At 45.1% G+C, this 19130-nt stretch overlaps 3 protein-coding genes across 9 annotated transcripts in view; 1 reads left to right on the top strand and 2 right to left on the bottom strand.

Moving 5' to 3' along the window:
- Nucleotides 1-7390, bottom strand: part of IFT140 (intraflagellar transport 140) — a 74995-nt gene extending 67605 nt beyond the window's left edge. Inside the window, exons 1-5 of one of the 3 annotated variants that reach the window (XM_081965879.1) lie at nt 7372-7390; nt 5374-5534; nt 4384-4601; nt 1794-1915; nt 1495-1637 (exon numbers count right to left, since the gene is read on the bottom strand). In XM_081965879.1, coding sequence (XP_081822005.1) covers nt 1495-1637; nt 1794-1915; nt 4384-4601; nt 5374-5524 — 634 coding nt within the window. In that variant the 5' untranslated portion in view covers nt 5525-5534; nt 7372-7390. Of the gene's footprint in view, nt 1-1494; nt 1638-1793; nt 1916-4383; nt 4602-5373; nt 5535-5688; nt 5707-6123; nt 6244-7371 lie in introns of those variants that run through there. The other 2 variants (XM_081965878.1, XM_081965877.1) reach the window with 2 other exon arrangements.
- The window catches only part of LOC309398746 (lysosomal dipeptide transporter MFSD1-like), a 332444-nt gene that overhangs the window by 244447 nt on the left and 68867 nt on the right, over nt 1-19130 (bottom strand). The gene's annotated exons all lie outside the window — the stretch shown is intronic.
- Nucleotides 7613-19130, top strand: part of CRAMP1 (cramped chromatin regulator homolog 1) — a 45615-nt gene continuing 34097 nt past the window's right edge. For 2 of the 5 annotated variants that reach the window (XR_014176436.1, XM_081965887.1), the window contains exons 1-2: nt 10225-10379; nt 10925-11355. Coding sequence is in view for 4 of the 5 variants with exons in the window: in XM_081965887.1 (XP_081822013.1) it covers nt 10330-10379; nt 10925-11355 (481 nt within the window). In the remaining variant the exon portion in view is untranslated. Of the gene's footprint in view, nt 7880-10209; nt 10380-10924; nt 11356-19130 lie in introns of those variants that run through there. The other 3 variants (XM_081965890.1, XM_081965889.1, XM_081965888.1) reach the window with 3 other exon arrangements.

Here is a 19130-nt window from a genome sequence, read left to right as displayed (position 1 = left end):
ATTTTATTTTTGAAGTTGAACATTTCATCTTTTATTAAACAGTGTGTCGTCTGGGTACAAATATCCCTGTGCAAACAGAAACCACAGTATTCATTGCATTGATATTAATTCTCTAATCTTACAATAATAATAAGCATAATAAACCTATTCATTTCTCCCTCTTAACATAGTTCTAATGAGAATATAATAGTAATATTAAACACAATGGTCTTAACAGTCATACCGTATTTCCCCCAAAATAAAACAGGGTCTTATTTTCTTTTAACCCCCCAAATCATCGCTTGGCCTTATTTTCAGGGAGGTCTTATTATTCTTGAGGTGCAGGAGGCAGCAAGCGTGGTCACCTCCATGGCTGCTGCTGTGCTGCAATATTATCCGGGGAGGTCTTATTTTCGGGGAAACAGTCCATTTGTAAGAATCATATTGCTTACATCTCTGTCTTAACATCTTTTCTATATTTCACTGATCTCCATTTATGCCTAACGATTGTTTTTGTTCTCCAACCATGCATAAAATAGCTCCCATGTCGTATAATATTCAGTTTGTTTTTTCTCCTACACAGCCAGCATGAACCTATTCATTTTTGCACCTTCTAATATTTCCAATATTTTCCTAATCACATTCTCATCAGTAGGGATCTCTTCACACTTCCAGATTTGTGCAAATGCAATTCTAGCTGCAGTTAGCACACGTATGATTAAATATGCATTCCCTTTACTATAGGTTTCCATAGAAGTAGTAAAATGTTATGAAGATGACGGTTATGGGAGATCGTGACCTTAGCCATGAAAGCCAACTGGCTGACCTTGGGGCAATTTTCAGACGACTGTGAGTTCTAGTCCCGACTTAAGACAATGAAAGCCAGCTAGGCGACTTTGGGCCAGTCCCTCTATCTCAGCCCAACTCACCTCACAGGGTTGTTGTTATGGGGCAAACAGGAGGAAGAAGGTGTGCTGGATATGTTCAACCGCCTTGCGTTATTTGATAACAATAATAAAATAAAATAGGCGGGAAATAAATAAAAATAAAAAAGGATCCAGGGACATAAAACTTTAAACTGACACAGAGACGCAAGGAAGAGAGGTGGGAGGAACACAAGTGGGAAAAGACACTAACAGACAATTCTAATAACCAACAAATCTCAAACCACTGGAGAGTCAGAATTTTACTCCTTCTGGGCCGAAGACTGAGGTTAATCTGGGGAGTCACGAGGAGGAAGTAGAGGAAGTGACCTCAAATTTATCTCAGTCTCCGGGCAAATGGGCCGTGTTAATACCCACATGTCACTCCTCCCACGCCTCACTTCGGAGACTGAATTATTATATAAGTGGACATCAAAGATCTTTGGTGCAGCTTGTAGGAACCAGAAGAATGAGCTCTGCTTAAGTAATCCATCCCACAGCTTTAAATGTTTGTATAAATTATATAGCATAAATATAAAGAATAAAAATCAGCCAATACATTTTTGTTTTTAAAAATCTGCTTTGTTCTCACCATCGATCATGCTTACGAAGAAGGACAGGCCTTCCTGGGGTCCCATTTTCAGAGCCATCCCCATGCCAGATTTTCTCCAGTTGAACATATCCAGGGCCTTCTCATCACCGCTCACGGCAGCTTTGGCCAGCTGAACCAAATCTCTGCAGGTAAGAGCAAGACATTTGAGTTTTGGCACCCTTTGGATCTACAAGGTGAGAACTTCCGGTTAGAGGCAGACCTCAATTTACAATCACATGTTTACTCCATTGGAACTTAGCATCAACGGACAGAAATTCTGGCCAACGTTTCATACTTACTCTCCGGGAGGAGGGGGGCGAAATATGCAGAAATTAAGATGTTTTCCATACTCGTGTTTTAACAATGGGGGACCTTGGACTCTACCCCGCTGATCCATCCGCCACAATACAAGAACCCCGAGCTACAAAAGAGAGATGATTCGATTAATATTTTTCTTTTTGCTATATATACAGTACAATACAATACAATACTAGAGTTGGAAGGGACCTTGGAGGTCTTCTAGTCCAACCCCCTGCCTAGGCAGGAAATCCTATACCGTTTCAGACAAATAGCGATCCAACATCTTCTTAAAGACTTCCAGTGTTGGGGCATTTACAACTTCTGGAGGCAATTTCTGTTGCACTGATTCATTGTTCTCACTGTCAGGAAATTTTTCTTTAGTTCTAAGTTGCTTCTCTCCTTGATTAGTTTCCACCCATTGCTTCTTGTTCTACCCTCAGGTGCCTTGGAGAATAGTTTGACTCCCACTTCTTTGTGGCAGACCCTGAGATATTGGAACAATGCTATCATGTCTCCCCTAGTCCTTCTTTCTCTTAAGCTAAACATACCCAGTTCCTGCAACCGTTCTTCATATGTTTTAGTCTCCAGTCCCCTAATCATCTTTGTTGCTCTTCTCTGCACTCTTTCTAGAGTCTCCACATCTTTTTTACATCGTGGTGACCAGAACTGAATGCCGTATTCCAAGTGTGGCCTTACCAAGGCATTATAAAGTGGTATTAACACTTCACGTGATCTTGATTCTATCCCTCTGTTGATGCAGCCTAGAATTGTGTTGGCTTTTTTGGAAGCTGCTGCACACGGCTGGCTCCTATTTAAATGGTTTTCCACTAGGACTCCAAGATCCCTTTCACAGTTACTACTACTGAGCAAGGTACCACCTATTCTGTACCTGTGCATTCCATTTTTGTTGCCTAAATGTAGAACCTTACTCTTTTCACCATTGAATTTCATTTTATTAGATGAAATATAGAAAGACCAACAGTTTCAATGTCTATATAACAGTGTGTTTTCTGGTTACGGTTAGTTTGAGCAATCATCCTCATCCTCATCATAAAATTCAAGGTCCAAAGGTTGGTGACCCTGATCTAAGCCACTCCAGCTTTTAGAAGCAACCAAGAGAAAATTGCTTTGTTCACCTGAAGAGCGTTTTCCTATTTCCCATATTCATCTAGGGTCAAATCAGCCCTTTGGAATATAGATGGTGAAATCATTCAAGTTCCTTCCAACTTAATAGCAGAAAGGTATCTGGCTGATAAATACAGCCGGGCTTGGAAGTGCATGAGAGATTTGTCACTTTTCCTTCAAATCTCTAAGATAGCCTGGAGTTTCAGCTACATCTCCTGAAGGACCAAAGTAGGGGTCAGCAATCTGCGGCTCTGGAGCCTCATGTGGCTCTTTTATCCCTCTGCTGCGGCTCCCTGTTGCTCAAAATATGCGTTACGCCCGCCAATGTGCGACACCCGCTGGAATGTATTTTCTTGAGCTTTTCAACCCCCGGTAGGCCAAACATGGGGAAATCCAAGAAAAGAAACGCTTCAGAAGAAAACAGAATGCTTACTTCAACTACATATACTAGTTTTGTGGCCGCTCAGGAAATAGTCAGGGGTTTTTGTGGCTCCCGGTGTTTTTTCTTCAGTGGGAAACGGGTCCAAATGGCTCTTTTGAGTGTTTAAGATTGCCAACCCCTGGAGCAGAGGCAGTGGTGGGTTGCATGGGTGTACCAGTGCCTGCTGGGAGCACCGGGTACCGTTCCGGTATGATGCTCCAGAGGGCCCACCTGCCTGCCCATCCTCCTTACCTGGATTTGAGTTCTTCGGCGCTTCTGCTCACAGAGTGTACAGCGCCTGCGCGATGCTCCGCCGAGCAGCTGGAGCATCGCGGAGCGTCGCAGGAGGTAAGGAGGCATGCACGCGCTGTGCGCGTTCATGTAGTGGATACTGGGCCCCGTTGCACCGTGCCGGTTGCAACGGGATACGGAACCCACCAGTAACCAGAGGCTACCGTATGTATAAGTCAATTCTCAATGCCTTGCAATACTAAACTGGGTCACCAGGAATTAAGTCCCAGTTGAGTTAATTGTCAAATAACTGAGTGGAATTGCAGAGAAGAAAGCAGCGAAAAGCTACATTTAAAAAAAACAAAAAACCATTACCGTTGTAGGATAAAAGCAATGCCAAAATCTAATTTTGCCTGGGCGATGTTCACTATTAAAATTGTCTGATCTATTTGAAGATTTCAAACAAATGTAGGAATGAATTGGCAGTTTCTGAAGTTCGGGGGAAAAAATGGTTATAAATAAGAACACCAAAGAATGGATGTTTCTGAATTTTTTAAAAAAAATAGATAATCCTGGTAACGGATCACTCGACACAGGATTCCATTTTCAGTTTGCAATAGTTTCGTTTTGTGCTTTGAAAGTTGGCAAAATGGAATGAAGAGCCTTGGGGAAATGTGCTTGACATTTTCTCCCTTTATAAGTACATGAAAAATTCACATCTACTAGAGAAACTTTCACCTCTGTGTTAACAAATGACAGGTAGATTTTGCACTGATGTGCTGTTCAAAAGCCATTTTGATTTCGCTACTTACTTTATCTCCAGAAACAAGACGTGTCCCATTGGTACTCCAACTCAGGACCGAAATATCAGCATTATGATTGGAGGGCACAGCATGATGCTCCTTGTCTTGTTTGTTCATTACTACCACATCTCCCATCTCGCAACCCACGGCCACGATTAGTTTGGAGGGGTGCCAACTGAGGTACGTGACCCGAAAGTTTTTTTCCAAGTGGGCATCACCCACATACTCTCCCTGGGGGAGGGGAAAAGGAAAGACAGAACAGCATCATTTTCACATGTGTGTGTGTGTGTGTGTATCCCAGAAACTCTGGGAATTGAAGTCCACCTGTCTTAAAGTTGATATGGTTGAGAAATCACACACACACAAACACACGTCTTTCCCTATCTATCTATCTATCTATCTATCTATCTATCTACCACTGTCTATCTATATCTATTTATCCTATCTATCCTATCTATCTATCTATCTATCTATCTATCTATCTATCTATCTATCATCTATCTATCACTATCTATCCTATCTATCCATCCATCCATCTCTAGCATCTATCTATAAATCATATCTATCTATCTATCTATCTATCTATCTATCTATCTATCTATCATCTATCTATCTATCATCTATCTATCTATTTATATCTATCCATCCATCCATCCATCCATTCATCCATCCATCCATCTCTAGCCTCTAAATCATCTCCCTCTCTCTATTTATCTATCTATCTATTTATCTATCTATCTATCTATCTATCTATCTATCTATCATCTATCTATCTATCTATCTATCTATCATCTATCTATCATCTATCTATCTATTTCTCACCAATATCAACTTTAAGACAGGTGGACTTCAACTCCCCGAGTTGCTCAGCCAGCATTAGCTGGCCTAATCCTTCAATTCATCTCTGACTCTCTAAATAAATCTAAATTTATGTATTATGCAGGTAATGCAAATGCCTGGCACTTGATTAGCCCAAGACCGTCATTAGGTTTAGAACACTTGCCTGTTCTTGAAAAATATCCACGCTGCCGCCAGAGTTTGCATTAATGGATGCCACAGCCAAAAGCGGCTGAAGACGGTGCCAGGTCATGTGGGTGTGGGGCCCACAGGACTCAAGGGCTTCTATTCGATGATCAATGTAGACCGCCATGGTCAGACACCTATGAGACAAAGTATTTATTGTACGACCAGCTGAAGAGTGAGAGCCAAATATTCACTTGCTTTTTATGACATTTTTATGCTGCTCCTCCCTCTGATAGGGCAGATCATGCAAACCTATCCCCAATCCCAATAGGAAATAAACCAGCCACACACATTCCGCACAGGTCCTGCCTGCCCCCATATCTGCACCTCAACCTGGAGAGCTTGAAGTGTGCGGGTGGACTTCAACTCCCAGAATTCCCTAGCAAGCCTTGCAGGTGCTGAGGAATCCTGGGAGTTGAAGTCCGCCCATCCACAAACCGCCAAGAGTTGAGAAATCACTGCTTTTAAAAGCTTTAGGAAGGGCCGGGAGAGACGATAAAGATTGGGAGGGAGGGAGGAGAACGAAACCAAGATTAATTTAAGGGTTCTCCCTTGCTGACGCCCCCCATCCCCCACCCCACCCCGTTGGGGATCTCCTGTACGGCAGTTAAGCCCAGCTCGATTGCTCGAGACTTCATGGATGCGGCCGTAGCTGCCGAAGGGCTTCCTTTTACGCCTCTTCCCTCACCCCGAGTCCTCCCGCCATCCCGGACTTGGCCGCCTTACCTTTTCCCGGTCGGGATCCGATCGAGGCCTGCTGGGCCGATCGGCCGCTTGAAAAGCAGAGGCTTCGCGTTGCCCTGGGCAACGGCGAGCGCCCCCCCCCGCCACGGAAATACCCGAAGGGGAAGCGGAGAGAACCGAAGGGAGTGGGGTGGCGGTGGAAAGGAGGCCGGGTGGAAATTGCCGAACGCTTTCGCGCATCGCTTGTTCGGCAAGGCGGTGGTAAGAGGCGCCCTTGGGGGTTGCAAACTGATTATTTCTCTCTCTTTCTTCCGTTTTGGACTTTCTGCCCAAACAAGTAATAAAAAAAAATCACCCCCCTCCCACCCACCCACCCGAGTTTTGTTGCTTGTAGGTTTTGTTGTCAAACAAGCCAAGACGATTCGGTCTTGGCTGGTTTGAGAGCAAATCGTGATAGATGGTTGTTTTTCTGTGCTGAAATGCCCCTCCCTTGCCTTTTCAGTGGCAGTGTTTTATTTACAAATAGAGAATGACAGAGTTGGAAGGGACCTTGTAGGTCATCTAGTCCACCTCGCTCGCCCAAGCAGGAGACCCTACACCATTTCTGACAGATGGCAGTCCAGTCACTTCTTGAAAGCATCCAGGGATGAAATAAGTAAATAAATCCCCTCCTATAACTATGTGTATGTATGTATGTATGTATGTATGTATGTACATACATACATACATGTATGTGGTTGGGTGGGTGGGTTGGTTGGATGGATGGATGGATGGATGGAAGGATAGGATAGAATTTTTGATTGGCCAAGTGTGATTGGACAGACAAGGAATTTGTCTTTGGTGCAGATGCTCTCAGTGTACATAAAGAAAAATAAAATAGAATACATTCATTAAGAATCATAAGATACAACATTTAGTGTTGTGATAGTCATAGTGATAAGTCAAATATATATAAATTATGTACGTGTGTGTGTGTGGAATCGTGGAATTTCGTGGAATCAAGTTTGCTTTCATTGCGAACACATACGCATCCCATCAATACGGGACACTCGCGGGAAAAACAGGACTGGAACCTTTTAAAATACCTCCACCACTTTCGCCATTGGTCCCCTGCCTTGCCGATCCAACAGGAACCAGCCAATTAACGACCCCCCCCTCCAAAAAAAAGTGCCCTAATCCCCTTTCCGAATCCCCGCCCATCCCTTCCTCGGAGCCAGTGTAAGCTCCTGCCTCCACCACTTCCGGCACGAATTGCCTGCCCTCCAATCTCTCTCTCTCGCTCTCTCTTACCCCGCATCTCCTCGCGCGCAGGGGACCCTCCCGTATCATCTGTCTCGCGCGCGGCGCCCCGATTGGCCAAACCTTGGCTTCCGCGGCCTCCCTTCCTTTCGACGCCGACCAATGAAAACATTTGTTTGGGAGTGAGAAGTGGGGGAAAAAAGAAACCCCAACCCTTTCCTCCTCCTCCTCCCCGCCCCCTTTCCCTTCTGCCTGTCTTGTTCTTTCTTTTTGTCCCCGCCCCTTTGGAGGCGTGGCTTGCTGTCGGAGCTCTCCGCTGGGCCTCCCCGGGATCGCGCGCCGAGGCTCTCGCTCTTCCCATCTTGCGCGCGCGCGCGGCGGCAAACGAGGAAGCGGAAGCCACCGGGAGACTCGCGGCGGCAGGCAACCGGGGTAGGCATTTGCAAAGGCGGCCGCCTGCCCGGGAGTTGCGGGGCTTCTCCGGGATCGGAGGGCGGCTTGCCGGGATCGGTTGCCCTGCCGTGGCCGCCGCAGGTGCCGGAGGATTCCCATGCATCAGGTAGGAGCCAGGCCCGGTTGGCTTGAGTACCCGGTTAGGGGGTGGGCGGTGGGTGGGATGCGCAACCCGGCCTGTAAAGCAACGCTGGCTTGCAACCCCATCAAGGGCGTGCAGTGCATAATCGGCTACTGGGATTGACTTTTCGCCGAAGCTCGCTTTGGCGGGTATCCTGCCGGCGGGGCGCAGAGAAGAAATATAATACTTTTGGGGAACACCCACCCCCCAACGGGCTGGGCTTCCTAGGAGAGGGAACGGTAGAGGCGAGGCAGCTTGCACAGTGGTCAATTTTGCACCGTGGTCAGCTTTGCACCGGGGAAGCGAAGGAGGGGCGTTTGCATTAGTTAAGGGAGGGAAAACGGGGGCAGGGAGGTGTCATCAGAGGGGGAGGGAACAGAGCCGTGGCGGGAGTAAATATTGACCGACGTAGTATATAGATCGATCGATCGATAGATAGATAGATGATAGATAGATGATAGATAGATAGATAGATAGATGATAGATAGATAGATAGATAGATAGATAGATAGATGATAGATAGATAGATGATAGATAGATAGATAGATAGATAGATAGATAGATAGATAGATAGATAGATGATAGATGATAGATAGAGTAAGGTGGCAGAGCAGAGGTGTCGGTGCAATTGGGGGGGGTGAGTGGGGAGGATGCAGGAAGGAATGGAAATCTGGCAGCCAGGGGGAAGAAGAAGGGAAAGAATCAGATAAAATTCAATTATGTTTTATTATTGTGCAGTTGGGCGCGTTCAAACGGATCAGTTGCTACTTCCCCATCTGGGCTGTTTTCTGTCTTTGCTGCATCATTCATTCCCCTAAGATATATGAATAGCAATATGAAATCGAACATAAGTGATTATTTCAGATTAGCTTTGCTTTATGGCCCATGGATTTGTTTCTTCTGTGAAACCCAGGTAGCCAGTTCTGCAGATCTCTTGATTTATTCAATGCTGGATGGTTTTCGTTGCGGCCATTTTTGAAAGTATTTCAAGGCTGAAATGAACTGAAGTCTGTCCCCCAATGAATTAAACGTGCACCAAGAATGTGAATCTTAAAGGCTCTTTGCTTTTTGGACGTTTGGTTCCAGGAAAATTATGGAGCGGATTCCATCTTGGTAGATTCAGTTTTGAAAACGGGCATAAAATAGAATATTCTGTATTCAAGTGCTCCTAAGTGAAGCGTATGAAAGGAAAATGTGTATGCACTGTTTTCTTGAACGGTTATAATATTCTTTGGAGGCGCTGAATCTTTTGGCTAAAAACAACTTTCTACTATACTGTTGATCTGCAGCCTCTTTGCTGATGGGTGTTTTGTAATTTCTAATCGGAAATATCCCCATGTCTGCTTGGTGGTAAATAAGGAATGCTTTAATTCTCAATATACCCTGAAGAAGTGCTTAATTTTTCATAGTATATTTCTAAACGTCAGAACCGCGAGAGAAGTTGAAAGATATTTTGCTTTGCATCTTTTCCAGGGTTTTCCTCTGCATGCATTTTTTTTTAAAAAAGAGGAGGGGGTGATTAATTGATGTGGTTAATATCAGTTTGCAGGCTTCCTGTCTAGGTGGTTGGGGCTTTGTTTTTGTTTTTTTAAAAGCAATCACCCAGGGATATAATTATATAATCCCCCCCAAAAAAGTCACGATAAGTATGAGTTACCCCTTTTATGAAAACCCTGGCAAGGGAACGGCCCCTTTGGTTTGAAAAGATGGCACAAGAAAAGGACTCTGGCACCTAAACGTTGGTCTGCCATTTATTCCCAATAGGGAAGGGTGGGAAGGGAAGGGAAAGTATTACATCTACCTCCTCTGCAAAAAAATAAAAAAAATAAAAAAAAATCTAAACTCCCCCAACCCACACTAAGTTACCTAAACCTCAACCTCCCCAATAACGCCCCCCTCCCCAAACAAACCATAAAGCGTCTCTCCAGCTTCCCAATGCAAGAGTAAGTTAAGTTCACTAAACAGGGTGGGAGGCAGATGGGGCGGGGAGAAAGGGGGGGCTGGCCCTCCTAGACGGGTGTGCCTTCTGCACCCCACCCCCCAAACCTCCCTCCCTCCCACCCACCCCACCTCCAGGCTTTTGTTCCCCTCCCTCCTTTTGCAAAAGCAAAAAAAGAGGGGGGAGAATTGCGCGTGGCTTTTTATTTTTTCCTTCCCATAGAAAAAGAAGTGGGGGCTTCCTTTTGCAGAAAAAGCTGCAAAAGAGGGGGGGGGAGGAAGAGTTGGGAATCTTTGCACTTTTCCGGGGAGAGAAAGAGAAGAAGGGGGGGGGGAGACACAAGCAACACACACACAGACACACACACACCCAGAGGCACAAGGCAGGCGCACACCCTCGCTGGCAAAGAGAGGAGGAGGAGAGAAAACGGCTGCTGGGTTGCTGCAGCGAGGATCATGAATGCCCCCCCTTCGGGAGCCCGCCTCGCCTCGGCTCCATGGTGAGGAGAAGGAAGAGCCCCCCCGGCCCGGCAGACCCGCACCATGGGTAGGACCGGGGGTCGCCTGGGGGGGGCGGAGGGGGGGCTCCCACCCGCGCGCGCCCTCTCCTCCTCCTCCTCTTCTCTGCTTGCCCAGCCACTTTCCTCACTTGGGCCGCTTTTCCCGGGCTCGGGGCGGCCGCTCCGGGGGTCTCTCCTTAGGGGGGGGGCGGTCGTGAAAGGTGAGGGTAGGGTCCCGTTCGAGACTGCCGGGGTTCGGTGGGGGGATCCCGCGGACCCTTCCCCGCCCGCGCGCTCCGGGTCGGGACGAGGCGATGGCAATGGAGAGGCAAACAACGGCGGCCATGTTGAGCGGAATGTCTGCGGCGAAACTTCTCCCCGCGATTGTGTGTGTGGGGTGTGGGGGGGGGGGGAGAAAGAAAGAAAAGCGGGACCGTCCGGGGAGCCCTGGGCGAGGTGGGGGAGGGAGACCCCCGTGGGGTTTGAGGGAGGGAGAAGGGAAAGACCCTCGGCTGCCAGGCCCCGGGGTTGTTTTGGGCCTGCCAGCCTCACCCTCTTCTTCCTCCTCTTGTCTTTTTTTCCCCCTCCCCAGGATGACAGTCAAGCTGGGTGACCACAGCAGCGGCGTTGGAGCCCCCGAGGAAGGCCTGAGGAAGCTGGGCAAGAGAGGAGCGGCTGGCGAGGAAGAGGAGTGCCCCGAAGGAGGAGGAGGATGTGGGGGAGACGGAGGCCAGAAGAAAGCCGAGGAGGAGGGGACCCCTCAAGGAGGAGAAGCGAACGGGGGTCCCTCCTCGGGAGTCCCAGCATCACCCCCGGCTTCCTCCTCCTCCTCGGGACCGCCGCCGCCACCACCACCACCACCGGCAGCCCCCGGCCACGACCAGCATCACTTCCTCCGGTCCAGCGTCCGGCCGCAGAGCAAGAGGCTGAGGAAGGATCCCCAGGCGTCCTGCGTGGCGGCTGTCGGAGGAGCGGGCAGCGGCGGGGGCGGCGCTGCCCCCACGGGAAAAGGGAAAGGTAAAGGTGGGTCGTACATGCAGACCGCCACCCCCACCCCCCCTCCATCACTCAGGACGGCGGGTCATGCATGCGGTCGGAGAAGATAATGTGGGGTGAACCGGCGCTTGGAAGTAGTGGACCCTGAATGTATATAATTGGGGATGCAGGTGATTTGAAGCATTGTTTTGTCAGGCTGGATTGTTTGGGGTTTTTTTTCCCCCACCCCAAATTGATCTAGTGGGGGTCAAGTCCACCCAGAAGTCTTGGATTCAAATTGGGAAAATCCATTTAGATTGGGAATGTTGCTTGGTTGTGCTATTCCTGCTGTTTGACTTTTGTGTGTGTGTGTGTGTGATTTTGTTTTTATCTTCCTTGGCTACTCAAGGTTTTAAGTTGGCCCACTCGGGTCTGAATGGGTCAAGAATTTAATTGATTGATTGCTGTGATAATCAGCCTTGATAATCTTAGAAGTAGCCTTCTTTAAAAGCCTCGATCTGATGCATGACGATTGAGTTCCATTGGGGATATCTAGCATCTGGCATCTGGTTCTTAGTCAACGAATGAGTCTCGGTGTTTTCTTGTCCATTTTCAGAATATTATTTTTGATGCTTTTTTGAGTCGCGAAAAGAGAGGCCGTTTGAATGAATCCGATGTCTCCAGATTGGGAATCTCTTGATCCAAAGTTTGAATGGATCTGATGTCTGCAGACTGGGAATCTCTTGATCCTTTCTTTGTTGTCTTTAACTGATGGATTGTATAAATTTCTGAACTAGAATCAACTGAGTTAGGGTTTTTTTTGTTTTTTGTTTTGGTAATCACCGATATCAGTGTTTGATTAGAGCTCAATTATAAGATCTTTCCATGGATTTAATTATTCCAGTTTTCTTTTATTAACCAGTCGCATTTATATGGAAACAGATCCTTAAAATGTCTTCAAAACGGTCTACAGTGGGGCCTTTTAAAAAAACTGTTTTCCCAGATGAGCCAGTGTATCCGATGGGAGAAATAAATAGCTATAAAGATCTCATTAGAGATGTTTTGTTTAAGACAACCTTCCACAATTTTTAAACTTTTTTTTAGGAATCAAAATGGTAGAATCCTTTATGGGGATTTTTTGGCAATAGGGCAGAAAATGTTGATGCCACGTCAGATTTAACATTAATCATTTTTGAATAACATATAGTGAGTGGTTTCATGTATAATGCCGTAACTTGTGGAGTTTTATCCTCAAAACTGGATTGTGTGAATCCATCTAGTTGTCAGTTATTCAGCGAAGGACAGTTAAATATATTTTATTAACATGATATGCTAAGCTTGCCACAGTCGTATGAAACTCCAGCATTGTTTCAGTAAAGAAATACCATTTCTTTGATTTACTTTTTTTAAACCTTTGCACTACTATAAACATTTGTGCTCACACTCACTTATTCCCTGAAATTCCTCTATCCTAATGCTACAGGCAGAACAGCTAATAACCTCTTGGTGCAACAGGGAGACAGCAGAACTATTTAACTCATTTTTTGCATCTGTCTTTACACAAAGGGATAAAACAGTCCAGCCTATCAAAAACAGCACCACAAAAATCAGATTAGGAACACAAGTTGAAATATGGAAGAAAATGGTAAGTGAGCACCTGTCTACCCTAGACGAGTTCACATCACCAGGACCAGATGGATTACACCCCAGGGTTCTGAAGGAACTGGCAGACGAGATCTCAGAACCACTGAACCATATCTTTCAGAGATCCTGGAGCACCGGGGAACTACCAGAGGACTGGAAAAGAGCTGATGTGGTTCCCATCTTCAAAAAAGGGAAAAAAATAGATCCAGGAAACTATAGACCTATCAGCCTGACCTCAATACCAGGAAAGATTCTGAAAAGATAATCAAGCAACGAATTAGCGAACACCTAGAAGTAAACAAAGTAATAGCCAAAAGCCAACATGGGTTTGTCAAAAACAGATCATGCCAGACTAATCTTATTGCATTCTTTGACAAAATTAGTGGACCAGAGGAATGCCGTCGATATAGTTTACTTGGATTGCAGTAAGGCATTTGATAAGGCAGACCATAACCTACTACTAGATAAAGTAGAAGAATGTGGGTTAGACAGCATCACCACCAGATGGATTCGTAACTGGCTGACCAACCGCACTCAACGTGTAGTCCTCAATGGAACTGCATCTACATGGAGGGAAGTATGCAGTGGAGTACCCCAAGGCTCTGTTTTAGGCCCAGTACTCTTCAACATCTTCATCAATGATTTGGATGAGGGAATAAATGGGGAACTCATCAAATTTGCAGATGACACCAAGCTGGCAGGAATAACCAACACTCCAGAAGATAGGCTTAAGATACAGAAGGATCTTGACAAACTTGAACATTGGGCACTATCTAATAAAATGAAATTCAATGATGAAAAGAGTAAGGTTCTACATTTAGGCAAGAAAAATGAAATGCACAGGTACAGTATAGGTGGTACCTTGCTCAATAGTAGTAACTGTGAGAGGGATCTTGGAGTTCTAGTGGACAACCATTTAAATATGAGCCAGCCGTGTGCAGCAGCTGCCAAAAAAGCCAACACAGTTCTAGGCTGCATAAACAGGGATAGAATAAAGATCACGTGAAGTGTTAATACCACTTTATAATGCCTTGGTAAGGCCACACTTGGAATACTGCATTCAGTTCTGGTCGCCACGATGTAGAAAATATGTGGAGACTCTAGAAAGAGTGCAGAGAAGAGCAACCAATATGATTAGGGGACTAAAACATATGAAGAACGGTTCTAGGAACTGGGTATGTTTAGCTTAAGAGAAAGAAGGACTAGGGGAGACATGATAGCAGTCTTCCAATATCTCAGGGGCTGCCACAAAGAAGAGGGAGTCAAGCTATTCTCCAAAGCACCTGAAGGCAGGACAAGAAGCAATGGGTGGAAACTAATCAAGGAGAGAAGCAACTTAGAGCTGAGGAGAAATTTCCTGACAGAACAATTAATCAGTGGAACAGAAGTTGCCTCCAGAAGTTGTGAATGCTCCAACACTGGAAGTCTTTAAGAAGATGTTGGATAGCCATTTGTCTGAAACGGTATAGGGTTTCCTGCCTAGGCAGGGGGTTGGACTAGAAGACCTCCAAGGTCCCTTCCAACTCTGTTATTGTATTATTGTATAAATAGACATCACAAAGTACTTTTGCTTTGCCTGTTCATAGGAAGTGCTACTTCCTTATGTGGATCTGTCTTTTTGGCATGCAGCATTTCACTTAGATGTACCTTTTGACAATCTGAGATTGACATATATGTAGTTATTAATTTCAAGAGAAGCATTTGCCATATTCTGTATCCTAGATTGATCTAATTCTTAGAGTCAGGGAGAGATATTTTGGACAACATGGACTTCAATTCCCAGAATTCCCCAGCCAGCACACCCTTTACAGAGACTTGTGGGAACAGAGTGTGTGGGAAACTCAGGTATAGACGAGTGCAGATATTTTTTCCAGAGTGCTGGATGGAAAATTTTCGTTTGCTACCTAATCCTTCTAATCGGAGCCTAAATCTTGAGTTTTCTGCAAGCAGAGTCTGTATTGCACAATTGAATTCAATAAATTTCTGCAGAACTCCTCCTGGAATGCATGGAAATCCTGTCATACTGTGGTGTCCTCGTTGCTCTCTTGATTATTTTCTTGCAGACCTTTCATTACCTAACAAGGTAACATCATCAGTGCTGGAAGGGAGTGGGATTTGCAGAGGAGGAGGAGGAGGACTATGGGGGGGGGGTGTTCTCTGAACTTGGTTATTTTCTTGCAGACCTTTTATTACCCAACAAGGTAACATCATCAGTGCTGGAAGGAGGGAGTGGGATTTGCAGAGTGAAGGAGGAGGACTATGAGGTCCTGGGTGCTTTCTGAACTTGGTTGTTTTCTTGCAGATCTCTCATTACCCAACTAGGTAACATCTTCAGTGCTAGGACCGTCTTCTACCAAAGCATGACTGCATGTTAAGCCTTTTTTTCTTAACAACATGGTTAGGAATGTATGAAATTGGAGCTTGTTTCTCATCCTTCAGATAAATGTAGTAGAAGGTTGGGGGGGGGGAGTCTTACTTTTTTTTAACACAACTACATGCTTCAGCAGTTGCAAGAACAGCCAGGAAAGTGCTAATATTCCCACATGCCTTTGATGTGCGAGTCTGTTAATGAAGTACGCTACTTTAATCGTTACGAATTTCATTGATAGACAGGCAGAGGCAATGACCAATATTTAACAATGAAACACGTCTCGTAAAGTGTAGGAGACATGGGGAAAATAGATAACGAGAGGCATGGGCTTTTGATCTCATTTCAAGGTAGTCCTTATGTCCTTGTGAAGAAGTTGAAGTATAATTTGGGAGACTTAATGACTGGCCCTGTTTGACCCGTGAGAGATCAGCAGGGACTTTGAGCCAGTCAAACCCTGTCAATCTTCACAGGTGTGCGTGGGAATAAAAGGAAGCACAGCCCAAATCCCACATAGAAGTATACTTTCCACTGCCAGAGAAATGGAAGGAAATAAATGCAGTAAATATGCCGTTTCCTTTACTTCTGTAACCTGTACACAGGTGAATATTGGATCAAATCTTTCAAATGAAGCTAATGACAATACAGTTACCCTGGATTTGTACCTGTGGGTCATTTGGAACAGATCATTTCCAACATCCTCGTCGTTGTTAGTTGCGAAGTCGTGTCCGACCCATCACGGGCGTATGGTCAACGTTCCTCCAGGCCTTCCTGTCCTCTACTGTCCCCTGAGCTCACGCCGACTTCTTCAGTGACTCCATCCAGCGACCTCATTCTCTGTCGTCCTCTTCTTCTTTTGCCCTCAATCGTTCCCATGTATATGGATCCATGTATCATTCCTTAATTTAGGAGAGGAAGACTGAGACAGGATGTCTACATATTTGTAAGGTACTTTGGGGGAAAGAAGGGATGTTGTGGCTCAGTGGCTAAGGCGCTGAGCTTGCCAATCAGAAAGGTCAGTAGTTCGGCGGTTTGAATCCCTAGCGCCGCATAACGGAGTGAGCTCCTGTTCCTTGTCCCAGCTTCTGCCAACCTAGCAGTTTGAAAGCACGTGAAAAACGCAAGTAGAAAAATAGGAACCACCTTTGATGGGAAGGTAACAGCGTTCTGTGCACCTTCGGCATTGAGTCATGCCGGCCACATGACCACGGAGACGTCTTCAGGCAGTGCTGGTTCTTCGGCTTTGAAACGGAGATGAGCAGCGCCTCCTAGAGTCGGGAATGACTAGCACATATGTGTGAGGGGAACCTTTACCTTACCTTTTACCAAGGGGAAATTTTGAGGCTCAATGAGTTGTGTGATCGCAACCATCATGAGCCACTTGAATGATCTGTGTATCTGAATAGTCAGGTATTTGATTCTGGATTGAGCAATTATAGGTATGTTTATTGAGAAATTAATTCTTATTGGGGTTCACTCATCATACTAAGCGACGTTGTGGTTTGCTTGATTTGGGTTTAGTTTGTTGTGTGAACGTATCTACTGTGATTTGTTCGATAAACTATAGTTTATTCAATGTGTGAAGCCTGGCACTAAATGGAGTAACCTAATATTTGAGTAAGTGTATAGTACAGTGTATTGGAAGGTACATTTTATGGCACCCACATACACAGTTTGATACACCTCATGTTACGCATCAGTTTTTTAATTTAGAGTATAAGGTTTCTTACCTAAATGGTCAGATGCTTTCAAATGTCTGTGTTTGCTGATACCTTCAGCTATTTCAGTCCCATAGTTGATATTTTTACCATTTTTTAAAATTATTGCTGACAGACCTTTAAAAGAAAGTTCCCCAAATATTTATGTTGTTGTTAGTTGCGAAGTCGTGTCCGACCCATTGCGACCCCATGGACAACATTCCTCCAGGCCTTCCTGTCCTCTACCATCCTCTGTAGTCCATTTACGCTCACGCCGACTGCTTCAGTGACTCCATCCAGCCACCTCCTTCTCTGCCGTCCCCTTCTTCTTCTTTTGCCCTCCATCGTTCCCAGCATGAGGCTCTTCTCCAGGGAGTCCTTCTTCCTTCTCATTAGGTGGCCAAAGTCTTTGAGTTTCCTCTTCAGGATCTGGCCTTGTAAAGAGCAATCAGGGTGGATCTCCTCTAGGACTGACCGGTTGGATCGCCTTGCAGTCCAAGGGACTTGCAGGAATCTTCTCCAGCACCAGAGTTCAAAGGCCTCCATTCTTTGGTGCTCAGCCTTCCTTATGGTCCAACCTTCACAGCCACACATTGAAACTGGAAAAACCATAACCTTGACTAGACGCACTTTGGCAGGGTGATGTCTGCTTTTTAGTCTGCTGTCTAGATTTGCCATAGCTTTCCTCCCCAGGAGCAAGCGTCTTTTAATTTCTTGGCTGCAGTCCCCATCTGCAATGATCCTGGAGCCCAGGAAAATAAAATCTGTCACTACCTCCATTTCCTCCTCATCTATTTGCCAGGGATTGAGAGTTAAAGTTTATTCTTTAATTGAAAAGTAATACATGTTGAGGTTTAGTAGAAATAAAAAAACAGCCTTGGTCAAGCTTTTTCTTTCTTCCAGATGTTGGCCCTTTTGTTCTCTGTCAATATTCAACATGGTCTCGAACAGGTTCTATTTTCTTACTGAAGCTGTGTTAAGTCTGTTGCAGTAAAAACACCGGAACATCTTGTGGCACTTTTAAAGAGAAACAGATTTTTTTTAGGGCATAAATTTGGTGGGATATAGGCTTTAGTCCTCCGAGTGCCTGAATATCATGCAGATTGCAGGGAGATTTTGACGTAGAATCCCTGCTTGCTTTGGTGGGCTTGGAGTCCATTTTGTGTTCAGCTGCTAGAGGACATTTTTCTTCTTTAGGGACTCCTCCTTTTAAAAACCATGGAAATGTCTTCTGGGGATGTTCAAGAGAGGTGTCAGGAGAGGAATTAACAACATGCTTGTTTAAACCAGCATTTAATTTTGAATTGTTGCTAGTTATTCCTATTCTGCTGATTTCTGCTTTTACTTCGACTCTGCTGAACATTGGGCTAGCTAGGAAAATCGTACAAACAACTTTGTAGTCAGAGCAAAGAAGTGCCTCATTAAAGGATTGATTCAATACGTCTGCAGAGAGAAAAATTCTGTTTAACGTTTATTATTTGCCACACGTAGGAGGAGAACTCCTCTGATGTCAAAACTTCGCCGTTCCTTAAAATATTAACTTCATTAATTGCTTCAAATGAATGCAGGGCATGTATTATGAATGCAAACTATTAAGGCAGCTGTTAAGTGTGAAACCAACCAATTGTGAAGTGTCTTTTCCAAATTTTGAATACTTGGGAGAATTCTTGATGATTGTAGTTGGATGGTGTATGCTTATATATGGACGGTCCTTTTCTTTAGTTACAAGAGACTAGTCCCTTAAACTATTGCTTTCTTTTGAAGCTGTTCTTATGCCTAGAATATTTTGCTTAGGTAGACCGTTGTTTATTCTCACATTCATACTAGCTTACAGGCCGGGCAAAGTGGCTATTACAAATAAATACCCTTTACTTTACAATAATATTTCCATTATTGACTTGAGTTGTATCCTCATGGGCACAACTGAGATTGTACCTTTTTTCTTTTACAACCAACTTGCCAGAGCTCTGTATCTATAAGGTAAAGGTTCCCCTTGCACATATGTGCTAGTCGTTCCCGACTCTAGGGGGCGGTGCTCATCTCTGTTTCAAAGCTGAAGAGCCAGCGCTGTCCAAAGACGTCTCCGTGGTCATGTGGCCGTCATGACTAAACTC

The sequence above is a fragment of the Natrix helvetica genome, assembly GCF_964273705.1.
Source record: "Natrix helvetica genome assembly, chromosome: 13".
Classification (NCBI taxonomy): domain Eukaryota; kingdom Metazoa; phylum Chordata; class Lepidosauria; order Squamata; family Natricidae; genus Natrix; species Natrix helvetica.
This window is presented reverse-complemented; position numbering and strand designations above follow the sequence as displayed.